Source organism: Oryctolagus cuniculus, chromosome 13 (genome assembly GCF_964237555.1).
Source record: "Oryctolagus cuniculus chromosome 13, mOryCun1.1, whole genome shotgun sequence".
NCBI lineage: Eukaryota > Metazoa > Chordata > Mammalia > Lagomorpha > Leporidae > Oryctolagus > Oryctolagus cuniculus.
Genome location: NC_091444.1, coordinates 78,338,758 through 78,366,535, shown reverse-complemented (window position 1 = coordinate 78,366,535; position 27,778 = coordinate 78,338,758). Strand labels below are relative to the sequence as shown.

The window sequence follows — 27,778 nt, the reverse complement described above, 5'->3', positions numbered from 1 at the left end:
TATTTCTCTTGGATCAAGGGTAGAACTCTGGTTCTAGGTTTCTGGTCTATAGGAAAGCTCTTGTTTCATATCTCTGTCCAGAATCAAGCCAGTATTCTTTAGGGCATCTTGGTTCCCATGTGAACCTTCTTGCTACAGAGTACCAATAAACAAGCTACAAGTCAGTTAATATTGTGCTAAGGCATAGAAGAAATTTCTGTTGAGACTTTAATTTTTTATTACTTTCCTATGCAAGCAAGTCAAGGTCCAAAACCTTAAAGAGAGATAAGAATGGCATTGAATTTTTCTCAATGGAAGCTGTTTTCTACCTGAGAATATCAAGATTTGATAGAGTGTACAATAAGGAAAGACCTTTGTCATCATCACCTAGGTGCACTTTGCCTGATAACTCTTATCTTATTTCTGTCATTTATTTTCTATCCCTTTACCCTTTACTACTCTACTCCACTTCAAGAAAGATAAACAACTCAAACATCTGAAATCTTTCTAAGTGAATTCCTTGAGATAGAAAAGCAAATACAAAGCAATCTTTCTTTTTAAATGTGGGGACCCTTGGATAATAATGAGCTAAGTGCACAAAGTGAGTACTAATGTGTCTTGTTCAAACTTGAGTCAACATTTCTTTCCCCTCAGGCTCCCCTCAGAGATCAACAGGATTAAACAGACTTAGAAACATGCCCTCTCAGAATTCAGTGAACTTTGGAAAATCTTCCTCATCATGTTATCAACTCATTTCTTTTATCACCTTTTTCTTTCTAGTCACTTACTCTTCTATATAAAAGATAATTCCCCTATACTTTATCCTTAATTTGCTTGAAGATTCTAAGCTTATGGGGTTTCCTTGTGGCAGTGGCAATTCTGAATAAGGTTTTGACTTTCTAATGTTTATTTTTATTTGCCAAGACATACTCTTTCATGCAGAATCTTCTAATAGGACAGCGCAGTGATCTCCCATAAAGTATATTAGAGGAGATGATCATTATTTCATCCAGTGGACAATTCATAAATGTAACTAGTACCCTATCACAATTTTTTAAAGTTTTAATTATTTATTTAAAAAGCAGAGTTACAAAGACAAATGGAGATACAGAGAGGAGAGCTTAACCTGGTGTGCCACTATGCTGGTCCCTTATATTCTATATCTATATGGCTGTCTTTTTAATGCATATTAATATAATATTATATTATATATAATACAATTATATTATATATCATAATTATATTATATTTATATATTATAATTATATTATATATTGTAATGTAATATTACTTATTGTGATACAGTTTATACTCTTTACACTTAACATGCAGAAACCTTCAATCATACTAAAACATTGTTGGTTAATATATTCTGTTTTTACTTGCTTCAGAATATATTATTTGTTAATGTATCAAAGTTTATCCAACTACTGTAAAATTCATAATTATTTAATATAGTCTCACATTTTATAGAGTATTATTGAACAAGGTAATAAGTCATTCTGTTGAGAAATCTGTTGTCAAAGTGATGAGAATTCTTTTTAAAAATGACCTGGCATTCCTCCCTTGCAAATTTTTAGCATACTCTGTTTATGTTTTACTTTTGAAAGTTTGACTCTATGGGGCCACCACGGTGTTATAGCGGGTAACACTGCCGCTGCCTGCAGTGTTAGCATTCCATATGGCGCTGGTTCAAGTCCTGGCTGTTCCACATCCTATCCAGCTCTCTGTTGTGGCCTGGGAAAGCAGTAGAGGATGGCCCAAGTCTTTGGGCCCCTGCACCCATATGGAAGACCGGAAGAAGCTCCTGGCTCCTGGCTTCAGATTGGCATCGCTCCAGCCATTGTGGCCAACTGGGGAGTGAACCAACGGATGGAAGACCTCTCTCTCTCTCTCTCTCTCTCTGCCTCTTCTCTCTCTGTGCAACTCTGACTTTCTAGCAAATAAATAAATCTTTAAAAAAAAGTTTGACTATAATTTGTGATTGTGAGGCTCGTTCTTGATCATGCCTAATTGTGATTTTTTATATGCTTCTTGTATTTAGATCTCATATCTTTCTCCAAATTGGAAAATTTTTTCTGCTATTATTTCATTGACTAAGTTTTCTTAACCATTTCATTTTTTCAGGTATTGCTAAGACTTGTTTGATGGTATCCCACATATCCTGAACAGTGTTTCTTTCTAATTTTTTCTTTTTTTTCTTACTGAGATATTTTAAGACATGTCTTCTAGATCAGTTATTTTTTCTGCTGATTCACTGTGTCTGTTGTTTCACTTTATTTTTCTTTAAATTATTGTGTATTTCAATTTTTATTTCTTTTCAGTATCTGTATCTCTGCTGAATTTCTAATCCATGTCATTACTGACTTCCTAATTTTATTTAACATTTTCTTTGTAATTTTGAGTAACTAACGTTAAGATCATTCTTTAGAATTCTTTTTCAGGCTTTTCATCAATCTCTGTTCTTCCCAGTTCAGTATTCATGTATTTTGGTGTCCCTTTTGGAGAGTCATATTCTTTCTGAGTACGTATTTCTTGTGCATCTTGCGGATTTTGTGCATCTGATGAATCACTTATTTTTATCACATCTGGAGAATGGCTTTTGTTAGTTGAAGATTGCAATCCCGGAGATGTACCTCTGCATTTGATTTGTTAGAGTGCTTTATCCTTAGTTCCAGTTAGATTTTCTAGTATAGTTTTCCTATGCCTTTATTCGCTCAATGGATGGTACCTGTAGTTGGGATCTGGGCTCTTCATGTGGTTCATTGTTGTTACTGAGATTCCTGTTATGCAGGTCTCTTTCTGTCTCTTGAAAGAAAGGTTGGTATGATGAGCTACTCAGATGTTAGGATTAGGCCTTGCTGGTGTTGTGGGTCTGGCATTGGAGTTGTAAGATTAGGCCTGGCTGTAGCAGCTGGGTGGGCATAAGGAATCCTAATTGCTGCCTACATCCCTGATGCATGGTTTTTAGTAATGCTGAGTGGAAGAGGTGGTATAATCCCTGCCCAAGAGAGTGGCTGGATATGTGATGGTGATTTTGTCTTTATAGCAGTGGGATAAGCTGTCCTACGCTACTATCTGTGTGCTGTTTAGGCTCACCACAAACAGCCCATTGAAAGTCCCTGGGAAGTGGAAGTTCTTGGCAGCTCTAGACAAAGTTCATGGGTGGAACAATCAATAGCCCAGAGTTCTACCTGATAAAGGAGTGGTGGAACACATCTGGCTAATGTCAGTCGAGGACACGTTTGTTGAAGCTTACTGGCTTGTTGAGTCCCTTCTTCCAACCAGATGTGAACACTACCCAGAGCACTGAATCACTGTGTATTGCACCCTCTGACCCCACTGAGAGATCAGTCCCCTGTGTGCAGGGAGCTCTAAGCCTCTCTATTCAGACTACACAGCTGCATATCAACCCAGCACAATCTGCAATTTTTCATGCGATTTGGGGAGGGGAAGCTGTGGGCAAGAGTATGGTTCCCAATTATGATGGAGCATTTCTTCTTATATTCAGAGTCCTAGGAGCTGCCTGTCCAAGCTGCTCTGCACCTACTGTCCACTGAAGTGGAGAGGGCTGTATTAGACTGGGTTCTGTGGCCACCACTGCCCTGTTAGACCCAGCCGGACCCATGAGGCTCACTTGGCCCTGTTAGAATGCAGGAATGTCATTCTCAGTTGGATTTATAGCAAGTCAGGACTGTGGAATTCTTTGCAGTCAGGGTTGTAGCAGTGCCTTCTTATTTTTTTTTTTTTTAATTTTCCCATCAAGATGGCCTTACCAGCCTGCAGCAGATGAGGTAGGAGCTGCAACCACTTAGGACAGCACATTGGCACTGAGTCTGCACTCTTCCTCTTCTGCATTTTGGAGCTTCTGTGCTGTTCCTTCATTATATTACTGGCTTCCAAAGCTTATGGGAAGGTGGTTTGTTGTGTGAATATCTGTTGAAATTGGTGTCTGTGGAGAACAATCACTAGAGCTTTCTACTCAGCTAACATCATGTTGCTACCTCCTCAGTTTTAACTTCTGGTCATTAATTGAGGGTAAATGATGAAAAACTGCTCACTAATCATTTGCTTAATTCCCTGCATGTGTTTTGTGTGCGTAGCATAGGACAATTAATTGTTTCAAAAAAAGTGTGATTAGAAGGGATTTCCTTCCTTTTCTTTTTCATGCTTCAATTGTTCTTCTTGCTACAGTTTCTTAAAATTTATTATCTGGGAACATTCTTCATGTGTTTTGTGAACATTCACAGTTTCAGGTGTATTTTGTTGTCCAGACTGTGGTCCATCCATGGAAGCTTGATCTTGTTGGACAAAGAATTCTGTAAATATTATTAGACCAAAGTAATTGATAAGGCTATTAAAGCCAAATTTATGCTTCTGGTTTTTTGCATTTTTGAACAGCCAATTAATGGAAGATTGATGTTCCCAAATATAATAGTGGAACTTTCTCTCTCTCCTTGAAATTTTGTCAATTTTTAAAAAATATTTATTTATTTGAAAGTTAGGGTGTCTGGGTAGAGCAGGAGTGGGGAGAGACAGAGAGAGCACACGCGCGCACGCAAGAGAGAGAGAGAGAAACAGAAAGAGAGAGAGATCTTCCATTCACTGTTTCACACTTGAAATGGCTGCAATACCTGGAGCTGGGCAGGCTTAAGCCAGGAATTCCATCCTGGTCAACCATGCAGCAGAAAGACAGAGAGATGGATTGAGAGGGGAGCATCTAGAATTCCAAACAGCACTCCAAAATGGAATACAGGTGTCCCAAGCAGTGGCGTACCCTGCTTTGCCAGAATGCCCACCCTCATTCTGTAGGTTTTTGAAGTGTATTTTGCAGTTCTGAAATAGGTGTATACACAAATTTGCTAGGTTTTAAAGCAATGGCTGCCTAATCATTAGGTAATCTTCCTGTTTGTCTCTGATAATTTTCCTTGTTCTGAATTCCATTTATCTGAAATTAGTGTAGTACCTCCAGCTTTCTTTCAATTAGTTTTAACATATCTTTTGCTATCACTTTATTTGAACTTGTCTGAATCAGTATATTTAGTGAATGTCCAAAAGACAAGAGGTAGCCGAATATTGTTATTATACTCACCTTGTCAATCTTTATCTTTTAATGAATATATTTAAACGATTCACATTTAAGCCTTTAAATAAGAAGATGGTTTTCATCCTATTTCACAATGGTTACTGTTCATCTTCCCTGTCATAGCTAATAAATGATGTTTCTAAGCCCTCTACTGTGAAAAGTTGGTGGGATTCCTCAAGATAAAGCAAAGTATTGGATCCCTAAGTCCAAGTTACCTGGGAGTTTCCCATTCATGGTAGAAATGGCCTCCAGCCACTGAGTACAATTGCCTTCACACAAAGTTACCCTCTAAGTGCTTCAGCCAGGGCTCTGTTCCAGATAAGCAGGTCCTGGGTGCTCATTGCATTGTAACTGCAACTCCTTAGTGTGCCCAGAGAAGCTGTTGATATTTGTTTTGTTTAGCTTATTATTGTTGTAATGAGGAGAGTAATGACTTTCAAGTCTTTCCATTTCGGAAATGATACTTGAAAGAACTTCCACTTTGACTATGACATTGTCTAAATAAGATTGGCGTTGGAACCTCGGGTGATTACTGACGCCATAAATAAGAGTGTCAATTGTTAAATCAACAACAGGAGTCACTGTGAATCTACTCCCCATGTAGGATCTTTGTCCTTAATGTGTTGTACTATGTGAATTAGCGGTATAACTAATACTCAAACAGTACTTTACACTTTGTGTTTCTGTGTGGGTGAAAACTGTTGAAAACCTTACTTAGTATATACTAAATTGATCTTCTGTATATAAAGATAATTAAAAATGAATTTTGATGTGAATGGGATGGGAGAGGGAGCGGGAGATGGGATGGTTGCGGGTGGGAGGGAGGTTATGGGGAGAAAAAGCTGCTATAATCCAAAGGCTGTAGTTTGGAAATTTATATTTATTAAATAAAAGTTAAAAAAAGAAAAAAAGAAAAAATACAAAGAGTGGGAATAAGAGAGGTAAGAGATGTGCAATTCGGGACATGCTCAAGCTGACTTACCTCAAACGGTAGAGTTAGAAACATACCAGGGAATTCCAATTCAATCCCATCAAGGTGGCATGTACCAATGCCATCTCACTAGTCCCAGTGATCAATTTCTGTTCACAATTGATCATAATGATAGGACTAAGAACGAAAGGGATCACATAAACAAGAATAGTGTCTGCAAATACTAGCTGATAGAATCAAAAAGGGAGAGAACGATCCTACATAGGAAGTGAGATACACAACAGACTCATAGAATGGCAGATGCCCTAAACAGCACTCTGGCCTCAGAATCAGCCCTAAAGGCACTCGGATCTGGCTGAAAAGCCCATGAGAGTATTTCAGGCATGGAAAGCCAAGACACTCTGGGGCAAAAAAAATAACCTAAATGAAAGATCTCTGTGAGTGAGATCCCAGTGGAAAGAACGGGTCATCAAAGAAGGAGGTACCTTTCTCTGAAGGGAGGAGAGAACTTCCACTTTGACTATGACCTTGTCTAAATAAGATCAGAGTCGGTGAACACAAAAGGCTTCCATAGCCTTGGCAGCTCATGACAAGAGCCTAGGGTGATTACCAATGCCATAAACAAGAGTGCCAATTTGTTAAGTCAACAACAGGAGTCACTGTGCACTTACTCCTCATGTAGGATCTCTGTCCTTAATGTGCTGTACATTGAGATTTAATGCTATAACGAGTACTCAAACAGTATTTTTCACTTTGTGTTTCTATGTGGGTGCAAACTGTTGAAATCTTTACTTAATGTATACTAAACTGATCTTCTGTATATATATAGAAAATTGAAAATGAATCTTGATATGAATGGAAGGGGGAGAGAGCGGGAAAGGGGAGGGTTGCGGGTGGGAGGGAAGTCATTGGGGGGGGGGAAGCCATTATAATCCATAAGCTGTACTTTGGAAATTTATATTCATTAAATAAAAGTTTAAAAAAAAAAGAAGGGATTTCCTCATGACAAAAATAAACAAAATAGATGTCAATTTGTTGTCTAAAAAATGCAGTATGTGTTTGATCAGTTTCTTGCAATTTTTTTTACAATATGTGAGAGATTCTAATGTGAAAATTTATAGATTTAATTGTTCCTTTTTTATCTACAATAAAAAAAATTCTCTTTCCATAAAATATTCAACTGTTTCTAAGTGTCTGCTTAAAAGTGGAGTACCGCTTTAAATTCACTCCTCTCATAACTCATTGACCTTTAGACAGGCAGTTTAGGGTTTGGACTTCCTGTTAACCCCGTGAAGGCAGCAGATATAAACAGAGTCCGCTTGGCCAGCAGAGTGAAACAATGGATCCCAAACATCAGCGTGTGACATTAAATGATGGTCACTCCATTCCTGTACTGGGATTTGGAACCTATGCACCTGATGAGGTAATCTGAGTTGCTTTGCAGTAGCAGGACAAAAGAAAATAGATCTTGGGTGGGCGGAAGGTGACCTCGATTTTGAAGTCAGCCAGTTCCTGTGTTACTGCAACTTTCACTTTGGTGGCCAGTTCTCCCGGCTAGAGCTATTTCATGCAGAATAATGAACTTAGTCACACTATTTTCTGCCTGTCAGTTCCTGTGGTCCCTTGCAGATAATCCTGGATACTTGTTTTGCTCTCGGTTTCAGTCTATTCACTTTGGTAACGAAAACCAATCCTCAACAAAACTGTTAACTTGCTTGCCTGGTATTTGACTGCAGTTGTATTGGTTGCTCTGATTTGTTCTTAATTCAAGAAATATTTCCACTTCTGCATAAGTAATGGTGCAATGAAAGGAAATGCACAGAACATGAAAGAGAGCAATGCTATTTTGCCCAAGGGTTAACCTAAGCACCTAACACAGTAATGACTGGACTTGCGTAAAGCACAATTTTCTTTTATACTAGTCTCACTTCTGAGAAACTTGCCTGCCTGAAAATACAATGTCATGTTAGGGGGAAATGGGAATCTAATAAAAACGGGTAAATTCTTCATTCTTGTTAACAAACGTAGAACTTAAAGGAATATGGTATATGGTCATATTCAATTAAACTGAACATCATGGAGGGAATTTCACACACTGATATTATCCTCTGATTATGTAATTGTATGACATGGAACTGTTTACCCCAAATTTGAACTTCCAGTTTATTCTTGTATAAAACGTAAGGAAATCAATAAGGAATATTTTGAAGACACGTTCCAAGACTTAGTTACTTTTCAGAGTGAGGTGACATGAGGAGAGAGAAGGATCAAGGACACCAGGTAAAGTTTTGGCCCTTGTAAATGTCTCAGTGTCCTCACACCTAGGAAAATCACTGGGCTGGTTTCAGGAGAGGGCAGCAGGACCTAGTGTCTATTCACTGTTACTGCGTTGATTAATGTCAGCCTCTCAATTTCTTCAAATAAATGGAAAAGAGTTTGTTTCATTTACTTGTTTGTTCTATAGCAAATATGTTCAAATCTTTGTCCAATTTTGGAAAGCTTATCATTTTATTTTTTGCTCTATTTTGATCTTGTGTAAAAGAAATGGCCTGTTTGTAAGGGGTGACAATGAAATTAATAATCCCTTACATAATACGGTTAATTTCTCATGTGAAAAAATGTATACATATACTTTGAGAATAGATTTTTAAAACTTACTTATTTATCTAGAAAGCAGAGTTACAGGAAAACAGGCAGAGACAGAAAGAAAGGTCTTCCATCCATTGGTTCACTTTCCAAATGACTGCTATGACCAGGCCAGCCAGCAACCAGTATCTCCATTTGGGTCTCCCACATGGGTCCAAGAGCCCAAGTACTTGGGGGCTTTTCTGCTGTTTTCTCAGGCACATTATCAGGGAGCTGGATCAGAAGTGAAGCAGCTGGAAGTTGACCTAATGCCTATATGGAACACTAGTATTGCAGGTGGCAGCTTTACCAGCAACATCACAACATGGTCCCTTGAGTATACATTTTAACTGCTAGTATTTATTTATTTTTGGGGGTGTTGCAGAGGATATACAAAATGGCTGTATAGAGAAGAATTAACTAATATCCTGCTGTCCATTTTACTAACTGCCTATTTTCAATCTTGCCCCTAATCGGTATCAGGGAACACATATATTCCCTATTCTCTAACATATTTGGATAATTGCTGGAATTTTCCTGTTTAGGGACTAGAATATGTGTGTGGGCTAGTGGAGGAGATCTCTGCAACACAATCTCCATGAAGAATCTTAGGAATGGAGCCTAAATAAACAGCTTTCTTTACAGATACTTTTGCAAAGATTTTCAAATTCAGTTTTTACAGAATTGAATGTGTTCTGTTTATTTCACTGGGAGAGGATGCACAGAAGCTTGTCCTGCATTTTTTCCATATTTTATTCCACTTAATTTCCCCCAGTGGTAACTTTGCTTTGTGAATTCACTATATAGATAGCAACCTCAATTCCCAAATGCAGACTTATTCAAGACATGAGAAAAAAAAACTTGATTGTTGTGAGGATTACTGATGATGCCTGAACTAAATCTAATCACATGGATCTCCAAATAACACTTTTGGTTGCTTTTCTAGGTTCCAAAGAGTGAAGCTGGGGAGGCCGCCAAAATAGCTATAGATGTTGGTTTCCGCCATATTGATACTGCTCATGCATACCAAAATGAAGAGGAAGTAGGCCTTGCCATCCGAAGCAAGATTGCAGATGGCACTGTGAAGAGAGAAGATGTATTCTGCACAACAAAGGTATTGAACATTTGAGGTGTAAGTTTGTTAATTAGTGAAATGAGGTCTGTGTGAATGTAACCGTGATTTGGTAATTAGTTGTTGATAAGTAGTTATTTCTCTACTTAAATCACACATTTCTTTTTTATTACTTTTTACATTTAATTTTGAGTTTTAACAATTTTACCATTTTTTTCAAAATCACCTCATATGTAGATACATGCATACACATATACACTATCTTTTTCTTAAAAATAATAATAAAATATCACAAGATGTGGGATTCATAGAAATGATCATATATTGAAGACAGTAGGGCATATTGTCATGTAGGTGCTAAAATTCAGTGATGCCATGTAATGTGACATCTACACAAGTTGCATATCTTTATACATTAACCACCAAATGAAAGAAAAAACCTGTGGCAGATGTCTTTCTGTGTTGAGCTTATTTCACTTTGTATATGAACTTCAATTTCATCAATTTTGTTGCACTGTCAGAATTTTAATCTTCTTTATGGTTAAGTAAATTTTTCATCATTTCTATAAACTACAGTTTGTTTATCCAGTCCTGAGTTCTGTCCAGTCCTGACATTTATGTTCACTATTTTTTTTGCTCTTGTGAATTGGGCTGCTATACCATGTGAGTGCCAATGTTTTTCATGTGCTGATTTTACTTTCCTGAGATATGTTTCCAGAAGTGTGACAGCTGACTCACATGGTGGACACGTTTTAGTTTTTTGAAGAATATCCATATTATTTTCCATAATAGTTGTATTAATTTCATTCCCACAAATTGAAGAACCCTTTTCTACACAACTTTTCCAGCTTTTTATTGATATTATTTTTAATTTGTTAATAGACATTCTAACTGTAGTGAGATAATAATTCATTGTAATTTTTATTTTCATGATGTCTAGGAAATTTGAATTTTTTTGTGTGTCTTTTGGCCATTTATTTTTCTTCTTTGCAAAATATCTATTAATATGCTTTGAGTATTTCTTAACAGGACTATTTTGTTGTTGTTTTTGTTGATCTTCTTAGACACTTTGGTTATTAATTTTTTATCATATGGATAGTTGAAAATATTTTCTCCTATTCTTTTGATTTTCTCTGGATTTTTTAAATTGTTTCTTGGTTGTGCAGAAATTTCTCTGCTTAATAAAAATCCCAATTGTCTGTTTTGGCTTTTATTCCTGTACTTTTGAAGTCTTACATAAATAATCATTTTCTAGGACAATTTCTTCCAGCATTTTCACTGTTTTGATCAAGTAGTTTGTTAATTTCAGGTCTTAAAATTAGATACTTGATCCATCTTCAGATTTTTTTTCTATAGTCTATAAGTAAGATAAGAGTCTTACTTCAAACTTCTGCAATAAAAAATATTTGTTGAATAGACTGTCCTTTCTCTACAAATTTTTTATCAAGTTTGTTAAAGATTAATTGATTACAGAATTGTGGATTGGTTTTGGAGGATTCTATTCTGATCCAATGGCCTACATGTCTATTTTGTGCCAATACCATATATATTTTGGTTATAATAGCCTTGTAGTATGGCTTAAAATCTGGTATTGTGATGCCTCTAGCTTTGTTTTTTAGTTTAGGATTGCTTTGCATATTCACGGCTTTTGTGTTTCCATAGTAACTATTTTAAAGTTTATTTATTTATTTGCAATGTAGAATGACAGAGAGAGGGCAAGACAGAGAGAAAAAGACCTTCCATCCACTAGTTCACTCTAATACCCTCATGGTCCAGGTTGTGAGAGGCCAAACGAGGATTCAGGAACTCCATTCAGGTCTCCAATGCTGGTGATAAGGATTCATGTACTTGTGCCATGTTCTTTTGTCTTCCCATGCACATTTTGGGTAGCTAGATCAGAAGCAGAGCAGCTGGAAATTGAATGGGCATTTTGATAAAGGCTGCCAGCACTGCACAAGGCTTAATGTGCTGTGCCACAATGCCTGCCTACCCTTCTGAATTCTGGTTCTGTAAAGGATATTCTTAATTTTTTAAAGATTTATTTTATTTTATTTGAAAGGCAGAGTTACAGAGAAGCAGATGTAGAGAGAGAGAGAATTGTCTTCCATCTGCTGATTCACTCCCAAAATGACTGCAACAGCTGGAGCTGCACTGATCTGAAGCCAGATGCTGCTTCTAAGTCTCCCACATGGGTTCAGGGGCCCAAGCATTTGGGCCATCTTCCACTGCTCTCCCGGGCCACAGGTAGAGTTATAGACAGTGAGAGAGAGAGAGACAGAGAGAAAGGTCTTCCTTCCATTGGTTCACTCCCCAAATGGCCGCTTCTGTCATCGCTGCGCCGATCTGAAGCCAGGAGCCAGGTGCTTCTTCCTGGTCTTCCATGTGGGTGAAGGGGCCCAAGCACTTGGGCCATCTTCCACTGCCCTCCTGGGCCACAGCAGAGAGCTGGACTGGAGGAGGAGCAACCCGGTCTAGAACCCGGCGCCCATATGAGATGCCGGCGTGGCAGGTGGAGGATTAACCAAGTGAGCCACGGTGCCTGCCTCTTGATTCTTTATTGAATATATTCTCATTTTTTTTAATGCAAGCACTTCTTGCTGTAATAAACATTGTTTTAGCTGTATGAGTTTTGACAACCTGTGTTTTCATTTTCATAGTATTCGGAATATAGTACTTTTTAATGTTCTGTTTTGACCTTCTGTATGAGCTGTGTTGCTTCACTAGCATGTTGATCAGTCTCCATGTGTTTGCATAATTTTCAGAATTTCTTTTGTTGTTAATTTCCATCTTTATTGTTTGTGGTCATGAAAAGTACACGATGGACATCTAGGATGAATCTCAATCTAGATGTCCACTGACTGATGATTGGATGAAGGAACTGTGACATATATACATGATGGAATATACTCAGCCATAAAAAATTGAAATTCTGACATTTGTGGCAAAATGAATAGGACTGGAGATCATTATGATAAATGAAATAAGGCAATCTCAGAATAACAAACATCACATGTATATCTTATTTGTGGAATTTGGTGTAGTGCATAACAATTATAGTGATATATCACTTTGTGTATAGCTTTAAATATTGCTTCATATGAATCATACTATGTAGGAGACAATCTGTCCTAATCTCCCAATGTTATGAACATTGTCATGAATCCTTCACTTTGTGATATTAATATCTGTATTAATCATAAAAATAAACTTAATTTAAAATAAGAAGTTATAAAAATAAATAAAAGATATATGATATGATTTCATTTGAAAGATATATGATGTGATTCATATGAGACTTGTTTTATGGCCTAATATTTTGTGTATCCTAGAGAATTTTGTGTATTCTACTTTATTTCAAATTTTATTTAAGGCATACAAACTTCATGCATTTCATATATACAAATCTAGGAACGTAGTGATCCTCCTCATTCTACACTTCCACCAGCATGATCCCCTCCTCCTCTCTCTGCTATTCTCATTCTTAATTTTACAAAGATTTATTTTTAATTTACTTTATTCTCATAAGATTAACCCTACAGTAAGTAAAGAGTTCAGCAAATAGTATGGGGGTGGGGGAAACACTGTTCCTCAACAGTAGAGAGAAAGCCTGTAAACAATCATCGAATTTCAAAATGTCTATTTCACTCCTGTAGATTACATTTTAGGTGCTCTATTAGTTACCCAGATCAGGGAAAACATAAGGTATTTCTCTTAGGACTGGCTTATTTCACTAAAGTATAATAGTATAATAGTTTCCAGTTGCATCCACTTTGTTGAAAAAGACAGGATTTCATTTTTTTCTGTTGAGTAGTATTTCATAGTGTATATATACCATAATTTTTTCTAGCTGTGGGACGATATGTTCTATAGGTGTCTGATAGGTCCATTTGGTTGATAGTATAGATTACCTCTGTTGATTTTTTTACTAGTTGATCTGCCCATTAATGAAAACTCTGTGTTAATATCCACCAGTATTATTGCATTGTAGTCTATGACTTTAGATGCATTGTTTCTTTTTAATCAAACTGGATGTCCTCACATTGGTTGTAAATATATCTGCAATGATCATATCTTATAGTTGAATAGATTCCTTGATCAATCAGTGCTGACTTTCTTTGTTTTATTTAAGCTTTTCTTTTGCAATCTATTTTGTCTGATACATATAGCTATTCCTGCTGTATTTGGTTTCTTTTTGCATGAAATATCTTTCTCGATCCTTTCACTTTCATTATCTTTGTGCCTTTACTGGTAAGATTGTTTCTTGTATTCAGAATACAGTTGAATTTTGTTTTCTTATCCCTTCAGCCAGTTTGTAACTTTTTATGGGAGAATCCAGGCCATTTACATTCAAGCTTGTCATTCATAAGGAATTACTTGGTCCTGCCTTTTTCTCATAATATTCTTACAGTTCATTTTGAGTATCCTTTATTCTTTCAACTAGTAGGTTTTCTACCTTCACATTCTTTATGCTGCTGCTGCTTCATAAATATATATGTTTCATAATATATACATAAGGATCATTTCAATGTTGATTGAGTAATGATGAATTCTTTTAATGTTTTGAAAATTTCCTTGGAAGGTCTTTGTTTTACCTTCATTAGTGAATGAGAGATGCTCTATGTAAAGTATTGTGGGTTGACAGTTTGTTTTTTTTTTTTTCAGAACTTAAACTATCTCCCCATTCTTTCCTAGCCTTTAGATCTTTTATTGAGAAATCCTTTTATCAATCTCGTGGGATTTCCTTTCAAAGTGACCTTGTGCTTTTCTCTTGAAAATGTTTGGACACTCCCTTGATGTTTTCCTTTTCAAACTTTGAGTATAAAGTGCCATGGTGAGGATCTCTTCTGATCATACCCGTTTGGGGTTCAATGAGCTACACATATTTAGATGTCCATAACTTTCTCTAAATATGGGAAATTTTCTGCTGTTATTATATTTGGCTAGGTTTTTTCAGCCATTCCTGTTTTCCATTCCTTCAGGAGTTCCAAGTACTCTTATAATGATATTCTAGAAATCCTTGGTATTATTTTTTCATTTAAAAAATTTTGTTTTATTTTTGAGTCTGAGATATTTGAAAAGACCTCTCATTAAGGCCATATATTCTTTCTTGTATTTCTCTTGTATGTTGCTAAAGTTTTCCATTGTGTTCTTTACTAGATTTACTGAATTCTCCACTTATACTATTTCTGTTTATTTCTTTTGCAATATTTTTATCTCTTTGCCTTGTAAACTCTTTCAAACATAATCCAAATAATAGCATTATTATAATTGATGGCATATTTAACTCTGGTGTAATATCCCCCATGTATTAGTGTGTTTATGAGTAATATCCAAACAAATGATAGAGAAGTTTTAATGTTGTGTCAGGGCACATGAAAGCCCAAAAGAAGGGGTCATTTTCCCTCTGTATTCATCACTTTTAACTAGTAAAATACATCTCAACATTAGACGAAAGAAATTGAGACATTTGGCTAATGTATTCATTCAACACAACTCCCACTCTTTAATCCCTGCAGCTTTGGTGCACTTTTTTTCGACCAGAGCTGGTCCGAAAAGGCTTGGAACAGTCACTGAGAAAACTTCAACTGGATTATGTTGATCTGTACCTTATGCATTATCCAATAGCGATGAAGGTAGGTGGTTAACATCATAAAATTTATTTCATATCTGTAGTCACTGTGGCCATAATTCTCATGGATGAGTAAAGGATACAGATACATTTGTAGAAGCTTAATATAGGGAAGGTATAGAAACTGCTCAAACTTTTTTTGGCAGTGCTTATTGGATTATGTAAATGAGGAGCCTAAACCTTGAGTAATGTACACACTTGAAATAACTTTAGGAAATATCTTTGTATCTAGAAATATCCACAATACTACAACAAGTTTAATTGGTTTTTGTCTCAGCCTTTTCATTGGTGGCATATATGGCTATGGGAAAATTCTTTTTTTTTTTTTTTTTTTTTTTTTTTTTTGACAGGCAGAGTTAGACAGAAAGAGAGACAGAGAGAAAGGTCTTCCTTCCGTTGGTTTACCTCCCAAATGGCCACTACAGCCAGTGCGCTGCACCGATCTGAAGCCAGGAACCAGGTGCTTCCTCCTGGTCTTCCATGCAGGTGCAGGGCCCAAGCACTTGGGCCATCCTCCACTGCCTTCCCGGGCCACAGCAGAGAGCTGGACTGGAAGAGGAGCAACCGGGACAGAACCCGGCACCCCAACCAGGACTAGAACCTGGAGTGCCGGTGCTGCAGGCGGAGGATTAGCCTAGTGAGCTGCGGTGCCAGCCAATTCTTTTATTTTAAATATTTATTTATTTGAAAGAGTTACACAGAAAGAAGGAGAGGCAGAGAGAGAGAGTGTTTAGCCTGGCTGAAGATTACAATCTATTATTGGTGGAGATCAAGGTCATGTAACTATTGGATTTCACAGTGAAAGAGCGACATTTCTCTAAACAAAAGAACAGAAGCACATAAATTAATATAAATCCATGTGACACAATTAGGGTTTTGAAAATAGTGTTCATTAATATATACATAATAGATGTGAAAAGGAAGTCTGCAGTATAGTGACGTTCTTTACCACTTTATATGTGATACAGTTTTTGAAAATATGTCTGTGGAAGGTAGCTCCACATAGTTCATTGAGGTTTAGTGTTCCCACACTAAATATATTTGGGTATGCTGCTAGGGTGTCCGTACCTGAATCTGGTGACATAGTGAAAAATGACTACTTCTATTGTAGCCTGGGGAGGATATGTTCCCAACAGATGAACATGGGAAAGCAATATCTGACACAGTGGATATCTGTGCAACATGGGAGGTGAGTACTTGGAGGAGTAAGTACAAAGAAAACTAAAGAGGAGGCATCAGGTTACAATTCAACTTAAGGAATGGGTTACACATTCTTGAATATAAAATGTTACGCCATTGTTAAGGGTAAATGTGCTGGAGCAGTGGGGGAGTAAGACAAAACTAGGTAGTCACAGTCAGAGAAGGCTTAGGGGCAAAGAGAGCATTTTTCCATTCAGTAATTTCTGGTTTTAAAGAGGACACAGAAATTTGTTGTGTTAATATCACCATCACCCCCTCTACTTTTGCGCCATTTTCTCCTAAGTCATTCAGTGCCCATTTTCTTCATGATAATCTCTTGACAGTGTCCTTTTTAATGGTGTTATCATGCTTTTATATTATTCTAGAAACTTGTGGATATGTTTTTTCACAATGTTTCTTCATAGGCCATGGAAAAGTGCAAGGATGCAGGACTGGCCAAGTCCATTGGAGTGTCCAACTTCAACCACAAGCAGTTGGAGAAAATTCTGAACAAGCCAGGACTTAAGCACAAGCCTGTCTGCAACCAGGTGAGAACTCTCAGCCTCCTCTCCCTCTGCTTTTCATTCCCTTCTACCCTTACCATGCAGGAGCCCAATTTCCCCCATTCCTGTTCAGTCTATGCTTTGGAGCAGACTATTCTGCAAGGCAGAGCCTCTGTGTTGAACGACAAGTGGGGCCCTCCATTGACTCTATGGTTAGTGATGTCTTATTAAAAAGGTGAGGAGACTAGTGTTGAAATATGAGTAAGAATCTGGGGAGGTAAAAGTGATCAAGAAAGGAGCAGTCAAGAATCAAACCTCAATGAGAAGATGGATTTATCCCAGGTCCATAAGAATAGGTAGGAAGATCCAGAGAACCACTGATTGCTCAAGGGCTTGTAGAAGGCATTGTACATACGAAAGAATGCCACAGGAACATCTATTGGACAGTAAATAAAGACAGAGTAAATGTAGGAGAAGATAGCTGGTAAGAGTTTGGTGGTCAGATATCTGAATGCTTCCCTCCTTTTGGTATCTATACTTTCAGATGTCTTGAGCAGAGTCCTAGGTACAGAAAACAATAATAACTGGACACTATGAAAATAATCTGGGGAAGAGAGAGAAAGTTACCTATTTAGGGTGATAGTGTTGTGACCCATATCAACACTCAGTAAATTTTAGTAAAACAAGCTGGTCTTACCACTGAGCCCCTTTTAACTGCTATCTCCTCTCTGCTTTCTGCCGTCAAATCAACTGCTTACATACATCTATTCTGTACCTGGCTCCATGTTCTAACTTAGAATCTAACAACCTACAGTCACCCAGAAAAGACCTTTCACTGCAAAATATGGCTTATAAAATCTATGACTTTGTTATCTAGTGATGCATCACTCTTATTTTCAAGTAAAAGTATCACAAAATTAATACGACTTTCAGTATTGGTTTCGTTCCAGTTCTTTTTTTATTTTAACATCTTTTATACCCTCAGAAATTTTGATAATGCAGATATTTTGTGTTTTCTCTCTTATACTCAGATTGTTAAATTTTCATATATCCAAAGTTAATAGATATATAAGTTTATGTTAATACATATGTGTAGTATTTTGCTGAACCTCTTGATACAATGAGTTAAATGTGATTGTTCATCCTTACAGTACTCACAAATGTCTCCTATGATAGAAGACACTCATAGTTTTCATAATTGACTCTAAAGTAGTTTATAATTTCTTCTTCCTGTCATTGAACATAAGTCCATATTATAATTTCCTGTTGTTATCTCCAAATCTTTTCTCTTTTAAGGTCAACAAAATAGTAGTTCACATGTAGAATTTTGTCATGCTTCTCATGTTTTTCTCCTAGAGAAGTCAGAAATCTGTTCTTTTCTGTGATATCTAGACATATTTTGTCAGTTGTTCTAAATTTCTCAGAGTGTTGTCATAACAATAGATCATTTGTTTCTCTACTTTGATTTTCTGTAAGTTAGAAGTTACATTTGGATGGTGTATTATATTAAGATTAAATGTTTTTGTCATGAAGATGTCCTTAGAATTCTATGTTCATCAAATTGTATCCCAAAGAGAAAGCATAGAATGATTGGTTGTCTCATAGAGCAGAGTTTCAAGTTGTTGCTGCTCAAATTCTGATATAGCTCTCTGGTAATGCACTTAGGAAAGTAAAACATGGCTTTCAAAAAATCTTTACTTGGGGGCTGTATATGTGGTACAGCATGGTAAGCCACACTTCTCACATCTGCATCCCATATTGGAACACCAATTCAAGGCCTGGTTGCCCTGCTAATGCACCTTGACATGCAGAAGATGGCTAAACCCCTTGGGCCCTCATTACCCACAAGACAGGTCCAGATGAAATTTTGGGCTCCAGGCTTTGTCCTAGTCCAGTCCTGATGGTTGTGGTCATTTTGGGAAGTGATCTGGTCATTAGAATCTCTTTCTTTCTCTTGGTCTCCCTCTCTGTTAGTCTCTTGTGTATGTCTGTCTGTCTCTCTCAAATAAAATGAATGAGACTTTAAGCAAAATCAAAAGCCCATAAATTTAAATTTAATGTTTAATTTCTAAATTCAGCTATATTTACTTTTTAAATTTCCCTTTATTTTAATATTAGCATTTTTTGTAGTCTGATATTTACATTCTTGTCCATCTATAGGTGGAATGTCATCCCTATCTCAACCAGAGCAAACTGCTGGATTTCTGCAAGTCCAAAGACATTGTTCTGGTTGTCTACAGTGCTCTGGGATCAAGTCGAGATCCAAAATGGTAAAAAAAAAAAAAAAAAAAAAAAAAAAAAAAAACAGCTCACAAAAACCCACTGTTGATAAAATACTATTGGTTTACAACATGTAGTTTACAGAGTTATCTCTCAATTGGTCCAGAGACAGGGGGTAATCTGCATTTGTAGAAACATCTTAGATGATACTAATGCTGCTAGACCAGGGACCAGCTTTGAGAAGCACTGGTACAGAGTATATCCCCTAGTCAGTTTTGGTGATTTCTTAATAAACTGAATGCTCAGAACTTCAGCTTTTCTACCTCTCTTTCTAGGGTGGACCAGAGCTCACCAGTTCTCCTGGAAGATCCAGTGATTGGTGCCTTGGCAAAAAAGCACAAGCAAAGTCCAGCTCTGATTGCCCTTCGCTACCAGCTGCAGCGTGGGGTTGTGGTCCTGGCCAAGAGTTTCATTGAGAGGGAGATCAAAGAGAACATTAAGGTGATGAACATGTGGGGCTCTAGGCACCATGGATCCTACACAGTGTTCTCTACATTTGTTCTTTGCTAGATGTCAAGACATCTGTGCACCAAGACTTTACCCATGCATTCAAAATTTATGTATTACTCAAATATAATGGGTAGATGTAAATATGATTGAACAGAAAAGAGAGAATCAGTATTCAGCAGCAAACTAACAATCTGCTCTGTAGCCTTATGCAAAATACATCTTCATTATTTGAAATTAGAGCATTTTATGAAGTGATTTTTGGTTTATGAATTATTATCTTTTTCAGTGTTAGTATTCATATAGCTTAATATTCATGAGTTTTATTTTCATTTTGGTTTTCCTGTCTAGTGACGCAGCATTTCAAATCTTTGTTCATTTAAATAGATTGACTATGACTGTGTTTTCAGTTGAGACCACTATTTTACTATTGTAGTTACAAAACAAAACACCTCCACACAGACGATTGGATAAAACTAATTTTTAACATCATTATGTGAGTTGGGAGTTAGCCTGGGCCTGAACTTGCTCCTCCACCTTGTGTTGTATGTTGAGCTCTCTCATGTACTTGAAATCCTCTCCCTCATGCACTCTTTTTTTATTATTATTATTGAGTGGACAGTGAGAGAGAGAGACAGAGAGAAAGGTCTTCCTTTGCCATTGGTTCACCCTCCAATGGCCGCCGCGGCCGGCGCACCGTGCTGATCCGAAGCCAGGAGCCAGGTGCTTATCCTGGTCTCCCATGGGGTGCAGGGCCCAAGCACTTGGGCCATCCTCCACTGCACTCCCTGGCCACAGCAGAGAGCCGGCCTGGAAGAGGGGCAACCGGGACAGAATCCGGCACCCTGACCGGGACTAGAACCCGGTGTGCCAGCGCCATGCATTCTTAAATGAGGCAGCTCCCTTCCAGGATGCTGGTTGGGCATTGCATGGGATGCCTCAGTGCTCCTCCATGTACTTTTTCATCCTCCAGCTAAGTATCCCAGGCCTCACCTCATTACATAGCACAATCAAAGGCAATGATTGGATACAGGTAAAGCCTGCTCAAAACTGCCTAACAATTGTTTCTGGCCAGTTCTATGACCATTGAATAGGCCAGGCCACACCAAAGTGATGGGAAAATAGACAATGGATCCAGAGGGCATGGAGCCTAGCCGAGTCAAGTATTGGAAGATATTTCTCTTAACAATCTATCATGTTTGTGTATTCCTTACCTTACTTTTGTATGAGATGTAGTTGGTAAAATGTGTTCTCAGATGCTGTGTTGTGGGGATGCAGGTTAAGCCACTGTCTGCAACACCAGCATCCCATATGGGAGCTGGGTTGAGTCCCAGTTGCTCCACTTCCAGTCCAGCTCCCTGCTAAAGTGCCCAGGAGAGAAGCATCAGTTATATCAGTATTTTTCTTCTCTTCATAGCATAATTTCATGACCAAAAATTCCTACTCTTTGCCGTTAAATCTTTACTTGCTTGTGACTGATGCATTGTATGTTTTTCTAAAGCAAGAACTGTATAATGTTTCACCACATTACCTATAAATTTTTATCATCTTTTTTTCTAAATTAGATTATCAATTCAACTCACATTTATTAAATGCTGTGTGAAATACACATAACAGTCCATTGACCTGAATATGTACTTTTAAAAAGAATACCAAGGAAAGGAATTTGGGACGCTGTTTGGTATGTGCTTGGCCCATACTCAAATGCTTGGATTTGAGCCAGTGTTCTACTTCTGATCTACTTGCTGCTAATGAACTCCATGAGAAGCAGCAAGTTATGACCTAACTATTTAAATATATGTGACCCTTGTTAGTGATCCAGATTAATCTCCAGGCCTGGCTTCTGCTTGATCCATTACTGACATGTGGTATGTGAACTGGCAGTTGAGAGGTCTCTGTCTTTTTGTCTCACACTCTGTCTCTCACTGTGACACTCTGACACTTTCACATCAAAGACTCCCCAACAAAAATACATTTCTGCATTTACTCCTCTCTTCCATGGATTGTCTTCTTTTCTGTACTGTCTTCATTACACTGGAAAATAAAGCTCTTGTTTTCCAGTATAGTATTACATTTTTTAACACCTCATATATAAAAATGGCTTAGTTGCTCTTTACCAGATAATGTTATACAAAATTGGTAATAACTTCTCAACTTTCACATAGAATAAAAATTAGAATCACTACTTGGTATTGTGTTGAAACTCTTCATTAATTTCCAGAGAATTTTTTTTAAGATTTATTTATTTATTTGAAAGGTAAAGTTACAGAGTGAAAGAAGAAAAGATAGATAGATAGATAGATAGATAGATAGATAGATAGATAGAAATAGAGAAATCTTCCATCTATCTGTTCCCTCCCCAAATGACTCCAATGGCTGAGGTTGGGCCAGGCCGAAGCCAGAAGACAGAAACTTCCTCTGAGTCCCTAGAGGGTGCAGAGTCTCAAGCACATGGGCCATGCTCTGCTGTCCTCTAAGACACACCAACAGGGAGCTAGATCAGAAGTGGAGCAGCTGGGACTTGGACTGGCACCCATATGGGTGTCAGTGCTGCAGACAACAGCTTTACCTGCTCTGCCACAGTGTCAGCCCCTTAAGAGAACTTTATGAGGTACATTTTTCTTTTTCAAATTGTCTACATTTCCTTTTCTTCATTGATGGGATATAAACATACAACTGCATCAAGGTACTTTACTAAATTATACATATATATATATAACATATATTATATATATGTTTCAAAGTTTGCCTTCAGATTTTGCTAGTTCTTGTCTATACATGACCCTGTCTTCTTTAAATAATTTGAACTTTCTTTGACAGCTAACATTGAGATCTCTGTTTGTAGTGTTGTGAGGTTTCAATATGGTATATCTAGTAGTGGACTTTTATTTATTTTTCACCCAGTGTTTTTTTTTTTTAAGATTTACTTATTCATTTGCAAGGCAGAATTACAGAGAAAGAGGTAGGGCAGAGAGAGGGAGAGAGGGAGGGAGACAGAAATTGCCCCATCTACTACTTCACTCCCCAAATGGTCTCAATGGTGACTGGGACTGGATCAGGCTAAAGCCAGGAACTTTGAAAATCATCTGTGTCTCCCACATGAATGACAGGGACCCAAGTACTTGGGCTGTCTTCTGTTTCCCAGGTGTATTAGCAAGGACCTGGATCAGAAGTAGAACAGCTGGGACTCCAACTTGTGCCCTCATGGGATGACTGCATTGCAGGTGGCAGATTAACCCTGTGTGCCACAACAATGACTCCTCACATGCTATTTATCTTATTTTTTCATCATTAATATAAAGAGAGCAGATTCACATATTTTGTAGATACAATTCAAAGAACACAATCGTATTTCCCTCTTTCCCTCTATCCTTCCCTCCTCCTTTTTTGCTTTAAAATTTTGTGATAACTTTCAATTTATTTTATAGTCACAGGCTTAAAGTTCCAATACATATAGTATTTGACAAGTAAAAAGTAGAAAACCATGGTTCCACAGGAGTATAAAAAAGAGCTATAAATAATTATCAAATCGTAGGATGTCAATGTCTTATACATTCAGCTTTTGTTATTTAAATCTATATTAGTTACCATAAACCAGAGAAAACATGATGTGTGTCTTTTTGGGTCTAGCTTATTTCACTAAGCATGATTGTCTCCAGTTGATTCTATTTTGCTGGAAAGGTCAGGATCGCTTTCATTTCTATGGCTGAGTGGTATTCCATCATGTGTATAACTCACATTTTCTTTATCCAGTCATCAGTTGATGGACATCTGAGGTGATTCCATATCTTAGCTATTATGAATTGACCTGCTAGAAATATGGGAGAACAGATAACACTTTCTATGCTGATTTCATTCCCTTTGGGTAAATTCCCAGGAGTGGGATGGTTGGGTCAATAGTAGAACTATTTTTGAGGAAATCTCCATGCTGTCTTCCATAATGGTTATACCAATTTACATTCTCACAAACACCCCATGGTTTTTGGTTAGTGACATTTTTTTTGATGTCTCAAAATCTTTGGAAACTTTTCAGGATTTTCCAGATTGCAAATATTCAGTATAAAAATAATAACATTTTGAACTTCTCTAATAGGTATTTGGATTTCAGTTGTCTTCAGAGGACATGAAAGCTCTAGATGGCCTGAACCAAAACCTTCGATATTATCCTGCTCATTTGTAAGTGGCTTTGGTAAATTTGTTGTCTCCATGTATTTTTTGAGGATTAATATAAGATGGGTATTAGCCTCCATTCTCCCGATGCAGACCAATTCAGTGTTCATCAAATGATGCTTCTTCTCCCAGATTTTCTCCATTCTTATCAGACAAAGATACTTCCAACAGCCCTGTGGTTGTAGGCGGTGAGCCTTTTCTTTAATCAACATGTTTGTTTATACCATAGTCATTAAGATAATCTGCCTTCCAAGATTTCACAAACTTGTAAATAAGCAAATAATTTCAGTAAATGTAAATTAAGATGAATCATCATTTTTATAAATGATTGATTTTGGTAGATTTTCTGTGCAATGTAGTCTTGAATCTTGGAGAATTTGGAAAAACTTAGCTTATGCTGCTAAACATGTGAATTGTCTCCAATTAATGTTAGTGGGCTTGTTTGACATCACTTTCTTCTCCCAACTTATATATTTAAGAATATAAAAATTAAATAAGACATTTCACTTATTTTTTGAGATAATTTCAGAGGTCCTAAAAGTTTACTCATAAAAACCTTTTCCTGGGGAAAGAAAAGAGATAAATGAGTATTAGCACAACAAAGGAAAATTCATTTGGAAATGCATATCGTTAAATCACAGTAGTAGTGAGATTATGAGGAAAAGAAATTCACTGTTACTCACATGGCTTTGGATTATGCTAACAGCAATATCCAATTGTCCTTATGTGTTGATAATATCCATCTCAGACATAACTTCAGGAATAGATCAAAATAAGTCTTATTTGAAACAGTTTTAAAAAGTAGCTTTTTATTTTTAGAATAACCTTGATAACATTCCGGTCTTTTAAGCATACATATCTGTTAATAAAAAAATTATGGAAAGTAATATATATGTGAAAATATTAAAAGAAGTATAAAAGAATTTCACCTTGGGACATCCATACACAGAAATACATATCCCTTCCATATGCAGTTGTCCCATAGATCCTTGCAAATTACTGTTTCAATGGTTTTGAAATTTCTGCCAGCCTTTTCAATGTGTGTTTGTTAATGACTCAACACTGCATTTACCTTGAGAAGCGCTGACCTTAGAAGTATAGACATAACCAAGTATAGACATACTTGGTTACGACTTTCTGAAATATGTAATCTCAAAGAAGAGAATGAAACCTTAAAGGTAAATTTCAAACCAAAGAATGAGAATAACAGTCAAAAATTCCATGATGGAAGAGAATTTACAGCCAACAAAAGATCTTTGTTTTTGTCCTCTAAGGTTATAGGAGCTAAGCAAATATATGCTATAAATGAGGTTAACTAGGATTATATACTCCTTCTACAATTAGGATTTTTAATTTGTGGTGGAAATAAAAGTGATAATATATGAAAGCAATTAGTATAATGAAAAATTATATGTATTCAAATTTGATAGCTGTGTTATAAAGGCAAATGTTTTATTATTATGCAAAAATGAGTACTACAGTAGACACATAATACTATCTTTATATGTAGAGTGGCAAGCAATGCAAATTCCTACTACTCTTAGAATTTTAATAAGTATTGATTGTTATTCCTTTATATTTTCAGTACTTAGGAAAATACAGAAATATGCAAATTATACAGGAAGCATTTGGACTGAACACTGTCTTTTCAATGAAATTAATTTCATAATGTAATATAGTATGCCATGCATAATGGGCAGTGAGTAAATATTGAAGAATTAACAAAGGATATGTCAAATTGCTAGCAATAACCTATGTCGCTCCCCCTCTTCGTGGAGGAACGACACAGGACCCTGCGCTGTTCTTTCGTCTGCTCGGCCCTCCCTGGGTTTGCTGCTGGTTCTTCCCGGGTTGGCTACTGTCCCTTCCACCTCCGTGGAAGGGCGGTTCCCCCTGCCACATTCCCCACTTCCGCAGGGGAGCGGCACACCGCCGGCCGGCTCTCTCGGGGGCTGCACAGGTGCTCCCTCAGATGTTCCCCTTAGATGTTCCCGGTGTATGCCGTCTCTCTCCTCCTTTATAGTCCTCCTCCGCCAATCCTAACTCGGCTGCCCACACGCCGAGTACGCTGCTCTCCTCCAATCAGGAGCAAGTCCTACAGTTTATTGGCTGAACTGGAGGCAGCTGTGTAGAAGCTGTTTTCTTCTCTCCCAGCGCCATATTGTGGGAGAGCAGATGCATAGAATAAGTCTTAATTCCAGTAACTCAGTCCAGTCCGGGTTGCTCCCCACAACCTATACTCCCTGAAATGTTTTTTTAGCATTAAATAGTATGTGGATGTGTCCTTGTTCAAAAACAAAGTATATCTCTTAAAAACTGTTGTGAAATAGCACTGGGTATCATTTTACATTATTGACAGATGCAGTTATGTGAGAGAAAAATGTTTGAATTTTTTATTCTGTATGTTCTGTATGCTAACCTCCAGATACAAGAATATAATTTGAAAAGTTTGATTTTGATTAAAGATATTTATCATAAAGTCATGCTCATGAATATAAGTCAGATTTTATTTTATTTTTATTTTTATTTTATTTTTCTGTAATGGTAGCATCACAGAAACCACATCTTCAGTATTCCAGAAATGTGATCACTGATTCTACATTGTGCACTATTGTTTTTTTAGTTATATTGGACACCCACATTACCCATTTTCTGATGAATATTAACATGAAGAACTTTCTCATGACTTCTGCTACAAGCTCCTGCAAGTGCATCATGGTGTAGGAGACATCTCAGATGCTGGTGACTGGGCAGCTCTCTTCTGGCTAATCTACACTGCTTAGCAATCACACTCAGCTGGAGCTATATCCAAAAGGAATAAAGCCACAGCTGCAAAATTTTTGTCATTACAGAAAACAAAATAATTTTGTTTATTAAAGATTTTTAACTAGCACTGATTTTATTACTCGCCTGCTTTATTTTGTTCTGGCTCCTTAGTGCCTCAAACTGATTTGCCTAAATGTTTGGAGATCTGTGATGAGAGATAACAGTCCACAGTTGTTGCTGAATACAGGGTTTTCTGTCTGTAGAGCAGTTTGCAAAGATTTTTCATTCATTGTTTCTCCAGTGTTTCCAGGAACAAGAAATCCCACTGCATAAATCTCAGAAGGTAAAGCAATACTGCAAGGGTAACCAACAGTATAGGGGCTCCCATCCAGCAGCTTAAAATCAGAGCTGCAGACACAGGGAACCTGAAGTCACAGTAGGGGGTGGGCAGAGTGGATGCAGCCATGAAGGGTGCTTAGGAGTTAGGTATGAGGGAGGTCAACAGAGAGGGCCCAGGACGGATTTCTTTTAGCGACCATTTCAGATTTGTCATCTTTTTAACTCTGCAATTGAGAACTGAGGCTTTTTTTTTTTTTTTTACAAATGCTTTTTTAAAGGAAATTTTTTTGTAGTTACTGTATATGTACCCAGAGAGATATAACTTATGGTTTGGTTGGTTATTTTCATTTTGTTTGTTTTACATTTTTTTAAATTGTTTGTTAATTTTTCTAACTTTACCAGAGTTTGCAGCTTATACCTCAAATCACATAACTGAAAACATAGTATCAAAAGGAAACCTGATCCATCATGTTACTTGTTCAATGGTTCACAATAGCCAAGATATGGAATGAACCAAGATGTTCATCTTCAGATGAATGATCACACACACACACACACACAATGAAATTCTATTCAGCAGTAAAATGAATGGAATTCTCTCATTTACAGTATAATCCAAGGAACTGGAAGACATCATATTAAATGAAACAAGGTTGATGCAGAAACATAAATACCAAATGTTATCCCTCATTGCAGGAGCAAAAAACAAACAAAATACCCCAATCTGAACACACAATGGTGAAAACTCGAAACTTGGAGAGTTTGGGAGAAG

The 27,778-nt window shown here is 37.1% G+C and overlaps 1 protein-coding gene across 1 annotated transcript; it reads left to right on the top strand.

The window, feature by feature from the left end:
- The first annotated feature begins 7,261 nt into the window (after positions 1-7,261).
- On the top strand, positions 7,262-26,794 carry LOC138845018 (prostaglandin-E(2) 9-reductase-like). The gene is made up of 9 exons (XM_070055809.1): positions 7,262-7,419; positions 9,568-9,735; positions 15,210-15,326; positions 16,434-16,511; positions 16,927-17,049; positions 19,165-19,274; positions 19,560-19,725; positions 23,825-23,907; positions 26,525-26,794. Exons 1-9 carry the CDS (start codon positions 7,336-7,338, stop codon positions 26,565-26,567), a joined length of 972 nt encoding a protein of 323 aa, XP_069911910.1. The 5' UTR covers positions 7,262-7,335; the 3' UTR covers positions 26,568-26,794.
- Positions 26,795-27,778: the final 984 nt, after the last annotated feature.

Coding starts and splice junctions, on each gene's coding strand:
- LOC138845018 (XM_070055809.1), top strand. CDS start 7,336: ATGGATCCCAAACATCAGCGTGTGACATTAAATGATGGTCACTCCATT. Junction 15,327..16,433: donor ATTATCCAATAGCGATGAAG/GTAGGTGGTTAA, acceptor CTTCTATTGTAG/CCTGGGGAGGATATGTTCCC. Junction 16,512..16,926: donor ATATCTGTGCAACATGGGAG/GTGAGTACTTGG, acceptor GTTTCTTCATAG/GCCATGGAAAAGTGCAAGGA.